This window comes from Poeciliopsis prolifica, unplaced genomic scaffold, assembly GCF_027474105.1.
Source record: "Poeciliopsis prolifica strain line A6 unplaced genomic scaffold, Auburn_PproV2 SCAFFOLD200, whole genome shotgun sequence".
NCBI lineage: Eukaryota > Metazoa > Chordata > Actinopteri > Cyprinodontiformes > Poeciliidae > Poeciliopsis > Poeciliopsis prolifica.
Window position 1 is genome coordinate 33,497 of NW_026562575.1, and position 20,823 is coordinate 54,319.

At 38.5% G+C, this 20,823-nt stretch overlaps 2 protein-coding genes across 2 annotated transcripts; one reads left to right on the top strand and one right to left on the bottom strand.

Moving 5' to 3' along the window:
• The first annotated feature begins 428 nt into the window (after positions 1-428).
• Positions 429-11,587, top strand: LOC129356838 (transcription factor CP2-like). Its single transcript, XM_055026385.1, is given in 19 exon segments — positions 429-756; positions 990-1,175; positions 2,997-3,148; positions 4,087-4,163; positions 4,425-4,530; positions 4,631-4,737; positions 5,957-5,987; positions 5,990-6,108; positions 6,217-6,327; positions 7,281-7,296; positions 7,299-7,365; positions 7,455-7,473; positions 7,475-7,504; positions 7,909-8,002; positions 8,903-8,993; positions 9,117-9,223; positions 9,792-9,934; positions 10,025-10,076; positions 10,752-11,587. Coding segments are annotated over 18 exon segments (1,482 nt in total). The 5' UTR covers positions 429-756; positions 990-1,053; the 3' UTR covers positions 10,790-11,587.
• Positions 11,588-18,680: 7,093 nt separating this feature from the next.
• On the bottom strand, positions 18,681-20,503 carry LOC129356841 (nuclear factor 7, brain-like). Its single transcript, XM_055026389.1, has one exon. It carries the CDS (start codon positions 20,239-20,241, stop codon positions 18,853-18,855), a length of 1,389 nt encoding a protein of 462 aa, XP_054882364.1. The 5' UTR covers positions 20,242-20,503; the 3' UTR covers positions 18,681-18,852.
• Between the last annotated feature and the right edge of the window lie 320 nt (positions 20,504-20,823).

Consider the following 20,823-nt stretch of genomic DNA (forward strand, 5'->3'; position numbering starts at 1 on the left):
AGGTAAGAATAATATACAAAGGATAAATTTACAACATTACAGCACTTTGAAATGATTAATAATAGCATAATCAGATTCAAAGAAACTGAATTGATCCAACTGAGAAGGATGAATTAAAAATTTTGCAAAATGTATATTTTTGTATAAAACAGCAATTTAAAAGAAATGAAAAAATGGCACAAGTATGTTATTTAAATTATAAAAACTACAAGTAATAGGAATGTAAACACGAATGTTTGTTAAGTGTCGTTTTCACCCGCTTTCTGTTTGCCACAGGAAGCGTTGTATTTATACTTTTATTTAACAAACAGTGAATTAATTGTTGTATGTCTGTCACATCTAATATGACAAAATATGGAAAAAATATAACGTGTACCATCACTTGTCCAGAAGGTGGCGGCAGTGAGCACAAACGTTCCTTTGCTCTCCCGGTCAGTTCCAAAAGAGAAAGAGGAGAAACAGGAAATTACGGCGGCTCCTTTCCGACGAAGCAAGATAAACAAACGATGTTATATTACATTATGTAATATTTAGAACTCTGGTTTAATTTTCTTCATCATTGTCCGTATAGATATAGCAAACAGCAGCAGCCAGTTGAGGTGGACAGCCAGAAGCGAAGAAGAGGAGGAGCTAGCAGCATCTTGGCGTTGCTAAGCTAACCTGCTCGTCATGTTTATTTTAGTGAGAATGAGCGCGACATGATCATGGCATGGAAGTATAGATGTATTTGAATAAATATACGTATTTAATTTAAAGGTAAGAGTTATTTACAGTAAAAGTGTCGCGTTTGTTAAAGAAAAACAAAAACAATGTGTGATTCCCTGTATTGTCTTTGGCTTTCTGGCAGAAAAACGTGACGAATTCAACACCGTTAATTTTAATGCAAACATGCGTCGTTTCCTGTTATCAACATGCTTTGTCGTGGCAGGATTTTCCACGCTCATTAAATATTAATCTATTTAATTTTTTTGTCCTGTAAACTTTTGAAGGTTGCAGGTCACAGGTGAAACCTTCGCTTCTTAAAGAAAAAATAAAAAACAGCGCAGCGTCAGCATGGCGTGGGCTCTGAAGCTGCCCCTCACGGACGAAGTGATCGAGTCCGGACTGGTCCAGGACTTTGATGCAAGTCTCTCCGGGATAGGGCAGGAGCTTGGTGCTGGGGCGTACAGTATGAGGTATGTGGAGGATAAAACCTCCATGCTGTTTTTGGTGTTGATGTGTATCTAAATGCTGCAGAAAATACTGCATTTTATTATAGTAGAGCATCAACAAGAAGTTCATGCGTTTCAAAAAAATTAATTCAAAGCAGTATAAGTAAGTTTGTGAATTTCAGTTCATTTTGTAATTTACAGATTATGATTTATGAAAACCCAAAATCTAGTTTGTTACAAAATAGAAAATCACATCAGACCAGTTTAAAGTAATTTTTGATTAAGAAATTTTATTTAGTGGACTACACAATCATGGCGAACGCAACTGACTTGACAGTCCTTGCAGTTGGCAGAAATTGAGTGGAAGGAAAAAGTGTGTTAGAAAAGGGTAAGATTCAAAAGGCATGGTTTAAGAAATGCAACACACAGATGTATGTAACTATTAACTTTTGAGTTGGGCACAGAATGGTCTTACCTAACTGAAGAATAAAAATGCTTTGCTTCTTCCAAAGTCCTCTTTTTCAGAAGTAAATATGTTACGCATTTCACTTGAAAACGAAGGCTTAGAAAAAACAAACTTTATGGAGATTCTGCTTTATTTTATTAAGATTTTAAAAAAAAATTTTATAGTATTTCGCATTTGCCCACACTGCTAAAACACCTTCTTTAAAAACCACGGTATCTGTGCGCTTGATTAACCAACAAACTGGCCTTATTTACAGCAATTTATTTTATATCAGATTAAATGATTATACAACAGAGTACTGCATTGAATAATCAGTTACTAAAAGAATCATTAGCTGCATCCCTAATTTAGTTTGCTTCGCAGCTTTTATTTCAATTACATAAAAATATCTGTGAATTCTAAGTTTCACTGGATTGCATTAGTGCTCTACATTTCAGTATTATATCTGGCTAATTTAATGGACCCTAACTACTCATAACAACAATTACTAAAATTTATTTATGGTAAGTCCCCCTCAGGATAAATGAAATATGTCTTGGATTTGAAGTGACGTAAATTTTAATTGATTAAGATCCCAAACCTCACGGAGAATACTGGTGACACTACGTAACATAGATGTTATTAATGTTGACATCTCAAATTAATCAATAGTACTACGACCGCATGTTGTTCAGATATCATGGAACAACTATAATGTAGATATTATATTATTATTAGAAACATTTCAGGCATATTACTATGAAAACATTTTATAATAATTTGTGAATTAGGTTATATTGATGTAGTTTTGATAAATAAGAATTAAAAAGTGTTTATATCTTTCAGCTTCAGACAATAGGAAACATGGACTTTAGTTAATTAGCAGGTTTCAATTAAAAAGTTGCTTCTGGCAAACTAAACATCATTAGTTTGTTTCTGCAATTTGCTGTTTTGATGAAACGTGTGGATAAAATCAATTCATATACAACTCAGTTTCAAATTCTCACGTTTGAGACTTTCTTGGTAAATACATACATTTTCCTAATGTTGAGTCCTTTGTAGCTCAGATCAGTACTTTGCTTCATGGGTGATGAATCCATCTGTTCCCTTAAGTGCCTGACTGTGGCCAGAATTCCTGTGTTGAGAGGAGCGGGGACTCCTGACCTGGAAACGTTGGTATTTAGTGGTGTTTGCTCCCAGTTCTAGTTAACAAGCTAAACAGCAGGAGAACAACACGACTCATGATTCAGCCTAGAGCTCTTCTCCAGCAGCTCTGTCCTGTTTATAATTCATTCTATAGCCCTTATAAGATTATTACCTTTTAGGTTTGTTTTATGGAAGGAATGAATGTGAGGTGAGAGTTTTGTTGTTAACACTTTTCTCATGGCTTTCCTCTGCAGCGACGTGCTCGCCCTCCCCATCTTCAAACAGGAGGAGTCCAACTTACCTCCAGAAACTGAAAACAAGATCCTTCCCTTTCAGTATGTTTTGTGTGCACCTACCTCGCCAGCCATTAAACTGCACGACGAAACACTCACCTACCTCAACCAAGGTCAGTATCTGGATCCCAGCGATGTTACAGCTAAAGCAGCAGGGTCCAAATTGTTTGCCCCGGGGTTCAAAACTGGCAAGATTTTGCTACTTTTAGTTTCACTGTATATTAATGAAGATCCAAATAATGAAAATTGAAATGAAAAACAGACAATTTGGGTCATGAATTGTGTTTAATTTGTTTTATTTTCAGGGTCAAACTAAATAATTTCAAGGGGCACAAATGGCCCCCAACCACACTTTGGTTCCTGCTGATCTAAGATGTAAAGTTAAAGACAAAACTAATTAATTTGCTTTTCTCCAAAGCGCATGTTGAGTTGGGAAAGGCAGAAAACATTTAGGAATATGTGAGATTTGAATTTTGTCTAAAACTCTTTAGTAAAGCATGCAGAAACAAATAATATAGTAGTGAACATGCAGACACGATCACTGTTTTTCTTCCTCCAAGTCCCATTTTTACTAGAAATCAGTTTCAAAAGCAGCACAAGGTGCGCCCGCCTCTCATATGTATTGGCACTTCTTTAACAATTTCATAATTTGGCACTTTACTGTCACAAATGTCAATGGATTTCACAGGGACTTTATTTGATAAAACACCACAAAACGGTGCATAATTTTGAAGTGATGCAAAATTTTGTTCATAAATAACATTTTATTTAGAGGGTTTTACAATTCCATTGTGCATTTAAAAACAAAGACTCAGACTATTTGGAAATATTTGTATAAGGTGAGCACACCCCAAAAAGCTAAGATCAGGACAAAACATTTAAACTCCTGGGACATAAACGAGGTGTAGTTGTCAATCTAACTTCATGATTGCTTACATATATGATAAAAATGAGGGAGAAATGTATATAACCTCCAAATATTTTGTAATTAATCCATTTTACTTTATTTTTATTTTACTTTTACTTTAGGCATCTCTACTTGTTTTTGCAGGGCAATCCTATGAAATTCGAATGCTTGATAATCGGAAGATCGGGGAGCTTCCTGAAATCACCGGGAAAATGGTGAAGGTAAGACACAGGCACACTGGAACGAAACAAACGCACCCAGTAGAACGCTTTCATTCTATTGGCTGAGAGTTTGCTAGGCGACATTACTTTTTCTGTTCCATGTAGTTTTGAGCACAAGCGTTACAAGTTTAGAGAAGAAAAACATAAAGTCCTGCTTTCAAATTTGAAAATGTGTGCTCTCGAATTACGGCAGCAAAGTTCCCCCCCATACATCTCCTGACAGCAGTTTTCTGAAACCGTTTTTTTGTTTCTCAACCACAGAGCATCATCCGCGTTGTTTTCCACGACCGACGGCTCCAGTACACAGAACACCAGCAGCTGGAGGGCTGGCGCTGGAATAGACCCGGAGATCGGATTCTGGACTTGGGTACGGACCAGAGAACCAGCAGCTGCTGCTGTTTGAGAAACCTTAGTTCTTAGACTTCTTACAAGAAGAATTGAACCTTCCTTGTCTTGAATCCTTGCAGATATTCCCATGTCAGTGGGAATAATCGACCCGAGGGCTAACCCCACTCAGCTTAATACTGTGGAGTTTCTGTGGGACCCCTCAAAGAGGACATCCGTCTTTATCCAGGTAGCCCTTTACTTTGAGTTATTTCTGTTCATTAAACATCTGGCATTCACTCTTATTAATGCAGAAATCCTCTGCATTATGTAGACAGAATAAATGAGCGTTCAAGGTTGGGATAAAAAGGTTTTAATTTCAAATGATCTGAAGTTTTTCACATAGAAAATTTTAGCAAAGGCAACTAAAAACAAGAAATTTTTCCCATTTTGTTAGGGAAATGTTACTACTGGCTCAAAATCTTAACAAAATGAGAGATCATGCAGTGGTTAAAGTGCATAAAAAGGGGTATTTATTAACAAAAACAACAATGGATTGTGGATGTCAGTATCAGTGGTGTTTTACGAGTGCATATGGAAGTGTTGAAGTGGAAAAACAAAGACAAACGCAAATGTGAAAAAGGAGGGTTACTGAGGTCTGGCAACAAAACACAGCAAGCGTCAAGCAGCAGAGTGGACGCCGAGGGCGACCCAGAAGGTGGAGACAGCCAGGTTCAAATACTCTGTGGTCCAAATCATCGGATCAGAAACACCTGCAAAGGGGAGGAGCACAAAGACAGACACAGCCCTTAAGGCCCAGGCCTGCAACAGGGAACAATCTGGCAGTGAATCTAGTACTTTTTTTTATTTTTTTTATCGATTTTAAGGAATTATTGACTTAAAACATAAGTTAGTTTTGTCTTCTTTCTTAGTATGCTAAGATATGTGCACTTGTAACTAGACCAAAGATACTCTGTAAGATCTTGTGTTTGTGCACTGAGATTTATTTATCTATTATCTAGATTTGTCTCGATTTGCTGTTCATGTGCTTTACAAAGCTAAATTATTTAAGATACTATTAAGTTCACAATGGTGTAGGTCAAAGGTGCCAAATGTGGGTAACTTTGTTTAAACTGTTGCTACATTTAATTTAAGAAAGAATAAAAGCCGATTTGGGTGCAACAAAGTTGGCTTTTTAGTAGAAGTCTCTAGGTTTGACCTTTTGTTTTTATAAAAACACAAATACTTCGTGATGTACTTTACATTTTCTTGTGTAATATTTATGTTGGCAACAATTTTGACCCTGATTACAAATTAAAAGTCGATGGGTCAAATTTGTACCATTTTTGAATTGGAAAAAGTCTGTCAAAGGGCCACAAATGGCACTTTGAACACTGCTGGTGTAGAAAGTATCATCACTAACTGTAGATATGAAACCCTCAATGATAGTTTTGTATTTTTTTTTTCAGGTTCATTGCATAAGCACAGAGTTCACCATGCGCAACACGGCGGAGAGAAAGGCGTCCCTTTCCGCATCCAGATAGACACGTTTAAGGAGAACGAGAGTGAAGAGTACACAGAGCATCTGCACTCTGCTTCCTGCCAGGTCAAAGTCTTCAAGGTTAGAGAAAATGAGCAAAAAAAAAAAATAATTAAACGAGAGAAGAGACTTGTTCAACTGCAGCACATTTGTTTTAATGAAATATTGCACCTTCCTGACTCATTTCAGCCCAAAGGTGCAGACAGAAAACAAAAGACAGACAGAGAGAAGATGGAAAAGAGAGCGCCGCAGGAGAAGGAAAAGTATCAGCCGTCTTATGAAACTACGATTCTGACTGAGGTGAGCATGTTGGGACGAGTTAAAGGCCTGAATGGAGAAATTTCTGATTTATAATGATGGATAAAGTGTGATGAGTATTTCTGATTGGTGTCAGCTTTAATCTGCACATATACTCCAACTATTAAGGTTTACACCAACATGAACAAATAATCAGAAATTGGAAGCAAAATGGCAAAGTGTCAGTAAAACATTTAAGCACACTAGGAGATAAATTGATTAAATCAAATATTTAGATTTTTTTAAATTTACTTTTTGAAAAATCTCATTTTTTTTTTTTTTTTTCTAGAGTTTCTGTGATTTTGATAAACGTGTTTTAAATCTTCTATTTATTTGGCCTCTGAATTCAGAAAACCTCTATGATGTGAGACGTGAGACACTCGTTTGTGGTTGCAGAAGACATTTAGTTAAAGTAATGGCTGCACAAGGAAATAACGGAGCGTTCACATACTTTTGCACTTGGCAGATTTTCTGTTTTTGACAGATAAGATTGAATAAATAATAAAAATGTGTAACTTTTTGTCTTTGTTTCTCTTATTTGGAAGGTCTGCTTTACAATTTGAGATTTGGATGTTCATTTCACATGGTTATTATAATTTTTCTTTAGAAAATAATGACCATGTTCAAACTATCAAGCAGCACTGTGCAAGAACTGAGCTACTCACATTAATTTAGAATCAAGTTGTTTACTCGCTCAATTTTTCTTGTAATTTTAAGATGCTTTTTCTGGTAACGTGTGTTTTTGCTGCTAATAGTCTGACTATTCTCATAATTAAACACATAATTAAATAAAAATTCTCACAGTCTTGTCCCAATACTCCATTGTACAACTCACAAAAGGGGTGATTGAAATAAAAGCCTCTTTTTAAAGACATTTTCTGTCATTTCTCATGATAAAAATTAGAAATCTGGTTGTATTCGATGTTGTTAGAGACTGAAGAGTTGCTCTGTTGCAGTGCTCTCCTTGGCCTGAGACACGTACGTCAACTCTCCGTCTCCCAGCTTCAACAGCACACACAACAGCTTTCCTGTCGCTGAAGGGTAGGAGCGTCTCACCGTTCCGGCCCCCGCCACCTGGTGAAGAATATGTTCATTAAACACATTGAATTTTTTTGATTCTTGTTTTCTAGTAACGGATCACCGAGCCACCCAGCCTGAGCCTGTTGTTCAGGTTGCAGATGTAAGTTGATGTCGGTTTTATTAGATTAGAGCGCGGGTCTTGAAGGCACAAATGTAAACCTGAGATCAGCAACACAGTGTCGATATTTAAACATTAGCATTTTTAGTTTGAAAGAAGAAACGTTTAAAAGTTTACTTCCTTCATAGCGCCTCCCTCCAAATTTTAAAATGACAAATATGAACAGACATCCTTCCTAAATATTTTTCCACAAACAAAATGCGAATTCAACTTAAAACAATATTAGCTCATTTGAATTCCAAGTAGCAAAGGTATTTCATAACTGTACCCACGCACTGAAATCTTCTTATTCTTTAATAATATAATATTCTTAGCAGTAATTGGTGCTTTAAAAGCTAAGGAAGCATCCTTAGTGATTGTTTCTAGTTATTTTCTTTCTGTTTTAGAACTTGTTGCCCACAGCGACGCCACAAGACGCGCAGCAGTGGCTCCATAGAAACCGCTTCTCACCTTTCTGTCGACTCTTCACCAACTTCTCAGGTACGATCAAATTTTAGAAAACAGTCTTTCAGTCACTACTCAGAGTTCAGCATACTAATGCGATGATGCTACATTATTATTCATTGAACAACAAATGAGAATATTTTGTGTCACTGGAGTCGAACAATGGAACGAACTGAATATGGAGCTACAGCAATGTCCAAAAATCAACCAGTTTAAAAATTAATACAAAGCTGTGATATTCAGATTGTACTGAGAAGAAGGAAATTGGCACAAATTTGAGTTTTTCCCTGTTAAAAACTCATTTGTGATACTGTTAGCATTATCGATAGCTTATTTGGTTGCCTTACTGCTATTATTAGTTTTTTTCCTTTTTTTTTTTACATTTTATTTATTGTTTTAAAACACAGATTAATAAGTTTATAGGTGTAAATTGGTAATTATTCTGATGCTGTATGTCCAGTTGTTGTTTACAATTATATATATATATTGTATATTTTCTTGAGTTAGTTTAACCATTTTCTCTATGTAATATAATTTGTTGGGTCTCTAACCCAGTATATTGAACAGGCACATTAATATTATAACATGGCTTTAAAAACTAATTATTGAGTCAGTGATATATTTTGTTAAATTAGGTGAAGTGATAACTTCTTCCTACTCTTTTTCAAACAAAGTAGTGGTAACCAAATTTTGCACGTTTTTCTGTCTTACTGATTCATTTTTCTCTTTTTAAACCTGTTTGAAATAAATAACATTGCAGCTCTTGTGTGAAACTGGTTTGCTGTGGGGATAAAAGCTAAGAAAGAGCAGAGATGTAATATTCTATGATCTTTGATTTCTTTGCTCACTTTGTTCTTTTTCGCTTTTCTTTGGCTGGACAGGAAGTTTTCAGACTTTTAACAGATTTGTTGTAAAATTGTTGGGTTTTCTCCCCAGGAGCCGACCTGCTGAAGCTAACCAGAGAGGACGTTATCCAGATTTGTGGCCCAGCAGATGGTATAAGACTGTTCAACGCGCTAAAGGGACGGTGAGTCTCTTTAAATGTTCATTTTATTTAACTATTTCCACTTGGTATTATCCAAAACTAACTTCCATAGTTGAGCAAAATGTATTTGTTTAAAAAAATATTGTTGCTTTCTTGTGTTTGCAGTGTGGTCCGCCCGAGGTTGACCATCTACGTTTGCCAGGAGTCGCAGCAGGCGCGAGAGCACCAACCGAAACATGAAAATGGAGACGCTGCTGCCAGTGCTTTCTTTGGTGAGCACATGATAACCCAGGCTAGTACATCAGACATAAAATGTGAATTAATTAAACAACTAATAAATCTGTTGGCTTGAAGAATTCTGTTATATGAACAGTAAGTCTTTATTTTTTCAGATTTTCTCCAAACGTCAAGAAAAACAGAAATGAAAAACCTACAACAAATCAATTTTCTAATGCTTTTTGACACTTGTTTTTGTAAAACCGAAGCTTCCTTCAGCATTTAGTCTTTTTTGGAATATTTCACCAAATTGACAGTTTGTTGCCTCTCAACCAATGATCTCTGGAAAATGTGCAATGACAACATAAGTTTATTTTCTCTCATTTTTAACCTTTCCAAACAAAAAAAAAACTACAAAAAAAAAAAAAACAGAAATGGGAAAGAAATGACACACGAGGAAGGGTTGGAAAACCTTTTTTCTGATTTGTTGAACAAAAGTTTATTTACGCAATCTGTAAATAACCCCAATGTTTTAATTTAATAAAATGTTTCTGAACGTATTTTTTCATAAATTGATCATCCAAGTGCCATTTCTCCCCTGTTTTTGATTGTTTTTACCTGCAGTATATCACGCCATTTACCTGGAGGAACTCACTGCCAGCGAACTCACAGAGAAACTCGCTCAGCTCTTCAACATCTCACCCCGACAGATAAATCAGATCTTTAAACAGGGACCCACTGGTATCCATGTGCTGGTCAGCGATGAGGTAAAAAAATACCACATAAACAAAATAACGCGTATTAATCACAACAAATATTTCCTCCTGCAATAAATAAATTTCCTCTGTTCTTAATAGATGATTCAGAATTTCCAGGATGAAGTTTGTTTTGTTTTGGACACAATGAAAGGTAATTAATTTTTCAATTTTGATCGTTTAGTGTTTAGCTTTGTTTTGCAGAAGTCATATTTTCACAATTTCTCTAACTGCTGCTTGATTTGTTTTTTGTTTTTTTTTTTGTGACCAACACAAAAAGGCCTAAGAGAAAGAATACATAGGTTTTCTTTTTCTTGAAACAAGATTTTTGTTGGTGGTTTTCCATTTATAAAAACATGCAGAACCACCAAACTTACATTCCAACAAAGATAGACGTAGTTACAGGAATGCAAACAACTTTCAGATTTACTTTCCAGTTTTTAAACCAGCATGTATAATTTCAAAATTGTAAGTATTACCATATTCATGTTTGTCGTATATGAATATTTTTTATTCTAATGTCCTTAAAAGAACTCAGATTTTTTGCCAAATCAAGGAACAAAAAAAGAAAAAGCAGATGATGTGGAGAATCGTTTCTGATATCGAGGTTTTTAAAAACGTATATTGTGAATTTTTTTTTTGTTTGGTAATACTGTATCAACTACAAATGCATTCAACACTTTTGAGAGTTTTGTTATATTTTGAAAGCTATGATCTTTTTTTTTTGTGTGCGTTTTTGCCTGTCACATAAAATATTCCCTGCAAAAAAATCAGATCTAGTTTAAATTGAGAAATTCAATCTAACCTCACGTGGTTCTTCTCTTTGCAGACAACACGAGCGATGGCTACCACATCATCTTAAAGTGAATCCCAGCCGAAGAATTATGCGATGTAGTTTTATTATTTAGACCTGCTGCCGTCTGCCACACCAGACATCCACACACCTTGCTGTTTTCGGATCAGATGAGGTTCGCCTGACTAATGCGGCAGCTGGGAGGCCGGTGCCACCCAAGCACCTTTCGCCCTCCTCCCCCCACCGTACCTTAACGTCCTTCCTTTTGAGGAAGTGAAGTAATCGTCTCACATATACTGTTTCATTTTATGTCCTTCATGTTTCAGGAAAAGATTTGCGTTGTTTATAAACGATTGTTTTGTTGTCTGGTGCTCAGTTGCCTTACATTTTTAAGAAACCCAACGTTGCTACAACAATCCCACCTAAAACTGCAACCAGGTCGTCGAGGGAAACTGCAGGGACTCAACGGATGCAGCTTGAACTTCACAGGTCGTGTCCCTGCAGCATCTTGAAAGTTGACACCATGGCAACACTAACCAAGTGTCTTCACAAGCTTTTCACAACAGTCAGCGAATTTACCCCAACATAATTTTCAAGTTGTAATTTGTTGTTTTAAGGTGATTTTCATAATGAATTATGCTTCCCAGTATTTTAAAAAATCTTCTTCAAATTTGCATCACTTTGTTGTTTTTGTTTTTTTAATTTTTGTTCCCTTATTTTAGACATTACCAACTCTAAATGCTTTTAAATGTTATTGCTTCATGTAGCCCTGGGAAAACTCAACCCTTTGTACATTCAAGTTTTGACTTGATATTTTATAGATGTCAGTTTTTGCTTTGATGTCAACGTTACTAAAAATGATGACTAATGTACTGACAACTGTCTTGTTTCGTGATTTTGAGAAAACATCCAAATAACCACTCAAAAACAAAATCCTGCCAAGTATTTGTGTTGCAGTTTGATGTGTAAATATCTTGGTACACTTGAAATAAGACAAAGCTAATGAGGGAGCTCATTTTATGTCAATAATTTCTTAATAGTTATGATAAACTTCAAAGTTAGTTATAGACCAGTAATAAATGGTAAAATGTTTTTTGCAGTGCAGTCTCTAGTGAGATTATTTTTCCAATTTGTGCCACAAAAAGGAGGCATTCAGAAGATTCACGTTCAAGCTTTGTGGTTTACCCATAATGCTTTGAAGGTTTGGGGTTAACCATGGATGATGGAGGCTGAGACTAGCCACCTTACCAAGGATGTTCTCGATCCGTATCCCATGACAATAATTTGTCGTTGGCATTTATATTGAGAACTAAACTAACCAAAGTCTTAAAGTAGCTTGAAGCTAAATATTTAGTTAGCAAACTATTGCAGTTGGTAAACATAAATATTTAGTTTGAAGAACATTACCTTACACACTATCTTGCTGTGAACTAAATATTTAGTAAGCATGCTAAACGTTTAATTAGCTAATTAGCAATGATACAAATTGTAGCATGATCAACAATTTATGTTAATAGAATTTAGCAATGCCAACTTTTTGGCAATGTGCAAATTATCTTAATATTAAGCTTCAAACTCTTTAGCTCCAAATCTAATATTTAGTTGGAAAGCTAAATATTTAACTCTAAACTATATTTCGTACGTAAACTTTATATGTAACTTGGAGCTAATTAGCTTCAGGCTACATATTAGTTCCAGTTGAATATGTTGCTTCAAACTTAATATATTTAAATAACTTATCTAGTTAGATTAAAGCTATTTGCATTTAGCTTTAAATATAGATAAGGCTTGCTAAATGTTTCGTTGGCTAAATATTTAGAAAGTACAAAAATGTAACAAGATCAACAACTGGCGTGAGTCGTGGAGTTTGTGGAGGTTAGCAACACAAACTTTTTATTTTGGTTGTACACTTATATGCAGCAAATTTTCTTCAAACTAAACATTTTATTTTAAGCTAAATATTTAGTTATCAAACTAAGTAACTTTACATTCAGATTGCTAAGTAATTAGCTCTGGACTCAGAGTTCTCACTCTGAGTGACTCTCAGGCCCTGAGAGGCACTCTGAGTCACTTTTTTTTTTTTTTTTTTGCTTAAAACAAAGCTTTAAAGCAAACATTGCTACAAATAAAGCAGGTTGCAGAAAATATCTGAGCATTTCTACGTCAAAACCTTTACACCAAAAAACATCGTGCTTTCCCAATGGCCGTCATTTTGAAGAATTACTCTGTCTACGTCATCACAAGTCCTCTCCTCGAGCATGTTTTCTTTTTTCTGCTTCCGGCTCTCCATTTCTCTGGAGCTTAAACTGCCCAAAACTCTAACATTTGTTTCATATTTTTCACTTTTTCAGAAAATTAAAGCAGGTTTCAAGAAGTCCTGATCGGATATAAAGACCCTCCAAGCAGTTGTCTCACTGCTGCATTTATGTCCCAACTGAACAGAAACAAGTCTGCAATGCTCTCAAATTTATTATTCACTGAGAGGCACTCTGGCCTTGTTGCTCTCATGGACTGAGAACTTTCACTTCCTGCTCCTTCCAATTCTCTTACATGTACATTAGTACACTCTGGATGCAGCGTATGCTTCAGACCAGGGGTGCTCAAGTCCAGTCCTCGAGAGGTACCATCCTGCAACTATCAGCTGCTCCAACACACCTGAATCAAATGAATGACTTGTTACCAGGCCTGTTCATAGCTGAGCCTGGTCTACTGGAGTAAGGCTGCAACTTAAAGTTGCAGGACGGTAGCTCTTGAGGACTGGACTTGAGCACCTCTGCTTCAGACCATTCCATAAGCAGATCTTGAACTCCCTCCACTTTCCACCTCTCTGAGTAAAGCCTCCCTGACATGTGCTGAATCCAGCACATGTTAGAGAGTTGGCTCCCTCACTGACACTCTGCATACAGACTATGCTTCGCAGTGTTCCGCCTGCAGGTCTTGAACTCAGACCCATCGGAACCGAACCCATGTCTTTACGCAGTGTGCCAACCGAGCAACTACCCATCTTTCCGTTCGAACTTCTACAAATACCACAAAGTCAGTCTTCCATGTTAAAGTTTAAAAGCATGCCTTAAGCAGGCTTTGAACTAAGAACCAAATGGACAGCAACCCAGTCTCGATCCACTGTGCAAACCAAGCATCTGCCGATCTTGTCGTTCGAACTTCTACAAGTAGCATGCCTTAAGACCTGCTTAAGGCATGCTTTTAAAGTTTAACATGGAAGACTAACTGTTCTTTAAAGAGGTTGGGCTCATAAAACGAAGACAAGTTCCATACTGATTTTGTGTTTTCTTTTTGAAACCTTAGCTGGCTATGTGTTATGGGTGAGTCTAAGTTCCCGCGTAAGGCAGACTGTGCTCCTAAGCACAGTCTGCATCCAGAGAGACAACTGGAGTTTTAAAGTTTAACATGGAAGACTGACTTTGTGGTACTTGTAGAAGTTTGAATGGTAAGATCAGCAGGTGCTTGGTTGGTGCATTACATACAGACCGGGTTTTGTTTCAAGGCTGCTTCAGGCATGGTTTTAAAGTTTAACATGGAAGACTAACTGTTCCGATGGTTCTTGGGATACTTGTAGAAGTTCGAACTGAAAGACCAGTAGGTGCTCGGTTGGCGCACTGCGTAAACACATGCGTTGCGGATCTGATGGGTCTGAGTTCAAGACCTTCAGGCGGAATGGTCCGAAGCACCCTCTTTATCCAGAGTGACAGCTGGAGTTTTAAAGTTAAACACGGAAGACCGACTTTGAGGTACTTTTAGGAGTTCGAGCAGCTTGATGGGTGAGTGCGGTTGGCGCACTGGACATGCGTTGCGGTTTTGATTGGTCTGAGTTCAAGACCTTCAGGCGGAATTGTCTGAAGCACCCTCTTTATCCAGAGTGACAGCTGGAGTTTTAAAGTTAAACACGGAAGACCGACTTTGAGGTACTTTTAGGAGTTCGAGCGGCTTGATGGGTCAGTGCTCGGCTGGCGCACTGCGTAAGGACATGAGTTGCGGTTCTGATGGGTCTGAGTTCAAGACCTGCAGGCGGAACACTGCGAAGCATAGTCTGTATGCAGAGTGTCAGTGGGGGAGCCAACTCTAACATGTGCTTTATTCAGCACATGTCAGGGAGGCTTTACTCAGAGAGGTGGAAAGTGGAGGGAGTTCAAGATCTGCTTATGGAATGGTCTGCACCATACACTGCATCCAGAATGTACTATTGTAAATGTTGGAAAGAGAAGGAAGTTAAAGTTCTCAGTCCATGGGAGCAACAATGGACAACGTTAGACTCTCACTGGGTCTAAAGTGAGAGTTCAAGACACGTGTGCGGAACTGTCCGAAGCACACTCTTTACCCAGAGAGACAGCTGGAGTTTTAAAGTTTAACATGGAAGACTAACTGTTCCGATGGTCCTTGGGTACTTGTAGAACTTCGAATGGAAAGGTGCTCAGTTTACGCAGTCCATAAGAGCAACCAAAAAAAAAAACAACTCTGAGGGCCTCTCAGGGCCTGAGAGTCCCTCAGAGGGCCTCTCAGGGCCTGAGAGTCCCTCAGAGGGCCTCTCAGGGCCTGAGAGTCCCTCAGAGGGCCTCTCAGGCCCTGAGAGTCCCTCTGAGGGCCTCTCAGGGCCTGAGAGTCCCTCTGAGGGCCTCTCAGGGCCTGAGAGTCCCTCTGAGGGCCTCTCAGGGCCTGAGAGTCCCTCTGAGGGCCTCTCAGGGCCTGAGAGTCCCTCTGAGGGCCTCTCAGGGCCTGAGAGTCCCTCTGAGGGCCTCTCAGGCCCTGAGAGTCCCTCTGAGGGCCTCTCAGGCCCTGAGAGTCCCTCTGAGGGCCTCTCAGGCCCTGAGAGTGCTGAATAAAGACATGTGCTGAATAAAGCACATGTTAGAGAGTTGGCTCCCCCACTGACACTCTGCATACAGACTATGCTTCGCAGTGTTCCGCCTGCAGGTCTTGAACTCAGACCCATCAGAACCGCAACACATGTCTTTACGCAGTGCGCCAACCGAACACTCACCCATCAAGCCGCTCGAACTCCTAAAAGTACCTCAAAGTCGGTCTTCCGTGTTTAACTTCAAAACTCCAGCTGTCACTCTGGATAAAGAGGGTGCTTCGGTCAATTCCGCCTGCAGGTCTTGAACTCAGACCCATCGGAACCGCAACGCATGTCTTTACGCAGTGCGCCAACCGAGCACTCACCCATCAAGCCGCTCGAACTCCTAAAAGTACCTCAAAGTCGGTCTTCCGTGTTTAACTTTAAAACTCCAGCTGTCACTCTGGATAAAGAGGGTGCTTCAGACCATTCCGCCTGAAGGTCTTGAACTCAGACCAATCAAAACCGCAACGCATGTCTTTACGCAGTGCGCCAACCGAGCACTCACCCATCAAGCCGCTCGAACTCCTAAAAGTACCTCAAAGTCGGTCTTCCGTGTTTAACTTCAAAACTCCAGCTATCACTCTGGATAAAGAGGGTGCTTCGGACCGTTCCTCACCCAGGTCTTGAACTCAGACCCATCGGAACCGCAACGCATATCTTTACGCAGTGCGCCAACTGAGCACTCACCCATCAAGCAGCTCGAACTCCTAAAAGTACCTCAAAGTCGGTCTTCCGTGTTCAAATTTGAAACTCCAGCTGTCACTCTGGATAAAGAGGGTGATTCGGACCATTCCGCCTGTAGGTCCTGAACTCAGACCCATCAGGACCGCAACTCATGTCTTTACGCAGTGCGCCAACCGAGCACTCAACCATCAATCCGCTCGAACTCCTAAAAGTAACTCAAAGTCGGTCTTCCGTGTTTAACTTTAGAAATCCAGCTGTCACTCTGGATAAAGAGGGTGCTTCGGACCATTCCGCCTGCAGGTCTTGAACTCAGGCCCATCGGAACCGCAACGCATATCTTTACGCAGTGCGCCAACTGAGCACTCACCCATCAAGCAGCTCGAACTCCTAAAAGTACCTCAAAGTCGGTCTTCCGTGTGAGAGTCCCTGAGAGGCCCTCTGAGGGACTCTCACACGGAAGAAGACAAAGCAGGAGAATGCAAAGCCTGGTTTTCTCTCAGTACATTACAACTTTGATTCAGTGGGTCTTTGAAAGCACTGTTGGTATGTATTCAATTTTGCAATGGATTTGTTGTTGACTAAGAATAATTTAGCCATTTGTGAAAAAAGCAATACTTCTTTTATAAGAACTTTTACAGCCTTGAGCTAAATATTTTATCTGTAGCAAATTTATTGTACATTTAAATGCTTTATTGTTTGCTATTGTGTATTATTCCTGGAAGATTGTATTTTCATTTCTCAGTTTAGCTCCAACTGTCTTCAGTAAAGAGTTAACGGAAGCCATCTTGTTTGTGTGGCCATTTTGGAGAGGAGTTCATCTGAATATCGACACCTATATAAGGCGATGGAGGTTGAGTGTATGACAGAAATGCTTCAAACAATACAAAGATGGCAATAAGGCTAAATAAAATGCTACAGAAAATATTATGTTTCCCACAGGAATTAAAGTTTTTACACTCTCAGGTCTGCCATTTTTATTCTTCACACCTTAAATCGGTTCAAACGATCATTGTTGGTCCTCCACAGTGAGATCGGCGGCGCCGCTGCTGCACACTTTAAAGTTAATCTCCACATAATAAAAACAACAAAATTTTAAAGTGACCTTTATGTTTTGAAAAACAACAGACAAAATGCAAAAACAAAAGTTTATTAAGTTTTTGAATGTCATATTGAATGTCAAATGGAACCCCACAGGATCCATTTTTCTATTGACTATAACATATTTTTCAGTGTTTTTGAAGTTTTAATAAATAAAGTTGATTACACCCATGTATTGTTTCTGTAAAATAGGAAAAAATCATTTAGTTTCTCAGTATTTTTAAAGTATTTTTCTGTTGATTTTATGTAAACTTCACTGCCATGTTTTTACAGTGTGCTCTGGGAGAAAAGCTAAGGGGATTGCCGTAAACAAGAAAAACCTGTTTTAACATTCATGTTCCTGTTCATCTGCATTTTGTTCTGTAGTTCTGAGTCACACAGAGCAAAAAACAAAATTCAACGATAAAAACAACGTGCAAGAATTAAAAACCTTTTTATCATTAACATGTTGCATATCGGCTCTAATTTCACTGAAATACATTCTTAGCCTAATTGATGGCCCTTTAGCAGCTAAATGAAGGGATTTCAGGCCAACCTGAGTTTATGTTTTATTACCACAGCTTCTGTATTTGTTCCTCTATAATATTTCAACAATCATATTGACAAAGTCCATCACAGTTTTTACCTGAACTGTGGCCTTCCTTTAATCTTTCATCATGTTTTTATAGTTGCACAGGAGATGAAATGAAAGTTAGTCAGGAAATAAGCTAAATAACAACCAGATATCAAACTTGATCCTAATCCTGAGATCCTTCCTTTGTGTTTAGTTTTTTGTGGAGCAGCTGGTCTTTGTTCCCCACAGGATCCATTTAGACGCCTTGTTTTGATTTCTTCACATCACTTCATCTTTAAAAGCTTGAGGACGGCGTTCCTCCAGTCTGACCAATAAAATCAAGTCTTCTGTTATCAGGAGGATGAGAGAAAACATTAATGCATCATTTATTGATGCATGTTTAATCTGAAGCCATCAATAAAAAGAAACTTTGTAACTTTATCTATTTTTGTAGGTTTTATTTTTGCTGTTTCAAGTTAACAAGAGACATTCATGAACATTTGATCCCATAAACCAGCTGATATATTTGTTTACATGAAATTCTTTCCAAAATTAACAAGAAAAAAAAAGAAAAATCTTCAGGTTTGGAAACAACTAATAATCTACAACATTTGTGTAAACAGTAATTCTTTAACTAGAAGGAAATATATTGATACGTTGATACAAGTGATAGTTTTCATTTATAATCCATCACAAGTAAAATTGAAAGAGCAAGTTTTCAACAAAAAACCTAGTAATTTATTTACATCGAGTGATAAATAAACCTTCAAAATATTTCAGTGGAAACAGAAATATGTAAAAAATCCTCCAGATGATCAGATCATCTTTCATTTCCTGATTAAAAACAGAGTTTAAAAATGACAATAAGAAATTCACCAAACCAGAAAACCATATAATCAATCATAAAACCAATCAATCATCTGATCAATAAGTTTTGATTTGGATCATCAGAGCTGCTGCTTGTTCACTGAGATCTTCATCGGTTCAATCTTTAAGGTGTTAGTAGTGGTGAAGAGTGGAAACATCTTATCAGTGAAGGTGTATTTGAAGGTGAGTATGTGTGTGTTAGTATCCAGATCAGAGAAGGACAGCTTTCCTCTGTCCCAGTCCAGATTCACTCTGATCCTCTGGAGATTCCTCTGAATGGAGAGACGATGGAAAGGAGCTGATGGAGAATATGCATAGTATGTACCTTTATAGAGCCATAAAAACATCCATCCAGACTCTATTCTTCCCTTCCTCTCAACAGACTCTTCTATCACACCAAGGCTCCAGGCTTTAGTGTCCCCAACATCAACATCCCAGCTGTGGTTCCCTGAGTTAAAACCCTCAGAACTCAGAACAGAACAGCAGGCTTTATCAAATCTCTCTGGATTATCAGGAAGCTGCTGTTCCTCTCTAAAAGTCAAACTGGTCAGATCTTTAGACAGACGGAGTTCTGAACCAGCCGTGTTTGGATCCAGAACCAGAGGAGTGTAGGTCACCATGGTCTGCATGTTGCTCCAGATGTTGAAGGCCAGGTTGCCCAGATGGTTGGCCTGGTCTATCAGAGCTCCTGAGGGCAGCTGTGGATCCTCCAGCAGGGGGCAGCGCTGGACTCTTTCCACTGCAGCCTTGTAGTTGTGCAGGAATGAGACGTCTTCAGCTCTCAGCTCCTCCTCTGTGGCTCTGACTGTGTCTGAAAGAGCTGCTATCTCTCTGCTCAGAGCCTCCATCTTCTCCTTCATCATCCCTCTCTTCTGCTCCTCTTCCTCCCTCAGTGCAGCCAGCCTGCCCTCCTCTTCCTCTGCTAGAGACTGGTGAAGCTGCTTAAACTCCTCCCTAATCTGCCTCTCTGTGTGTCGGGCCTGGACCTTCAGGTGTTCTGCTGTCTGACCAAACTCCTCCTGAACTTTCTTCCTGAGCTCCAGCTTCTTCTTTAAAGGCTCCAGAGTTTCCTGAAGCTTCTTCTTGTGTTGCTGAGCAGCTTCATCAATGGGTCTGAATCTGTGACTGGTGTAGTTTTCTGAGTCTCTGTAGACGACACACACTGGCTGCTGATGGTCCAGACAGAAGAGTTTGCGTTTCTCAGAGTGCAGACTGCAGAGATCCTCTGAAGCTCTCTTCTGTCTCCGCTGTAAGAAAGTCTCACACAGATTCTTCAGAGCCAGATTACGTGGTGGATTTTTGATGAATGATCTCCTTTTACAAACTGGACACTCTCTTCCTGGTTTCTCTCTCCAGGATTTCTGCACACACTCCGTACAGAAGCTGTGGCTGCATGACAGAAGAACAGGATCCTTAAATATGTCCAGACAGACCGGACAGCAGAGATCATCGTCTGGTCTGGAAGCCATTTCGTCTCTGCTCTCTATCAGTGAGGCCTTCGGAGAAAGGAATCAGAGTTAATCAACAATACAGAAATAATCTTAATTATATAATGAGATTAACTAAAATGAAAGCATAAAAGAAAGACACATAATAAAGCAATGAGAATAACAAATATTTGATTAACAATATCACAATTTCTCCAACACCGGTAGTTTGGTGGAAGGTAGGTGACACATATGATCCTGAATGTTTTCTTTGAGTTTTTTTCTCTCTGAACTATTTCCTGTTTTTCTGTATTTCTAGGATCCTATGGAAGATTTTCTGTTAATCTGCAGGTTTATTATTTATTTTCTAATGAGAATCAGATACAATAAGGTGTTAATTATCTCACATTTTCTGCCTTCTCTAATGTCTTATTTAAACAATTGTTCTTTTTTTGTTTAGAGGGAATGTGGTTTCTGTTTCAAACTTGTGGTGTTCCAGACACAGAAATTAATGAAACTCTGTAGGTGGCGCTCTCGTGGTTTTTGAGAGTCTGGTTAGAGAACCTGTAACTACAGAAGAAGAAGTGAGTTCCCGTTTGGAAATAAAATGTTGCTATGTGCTTG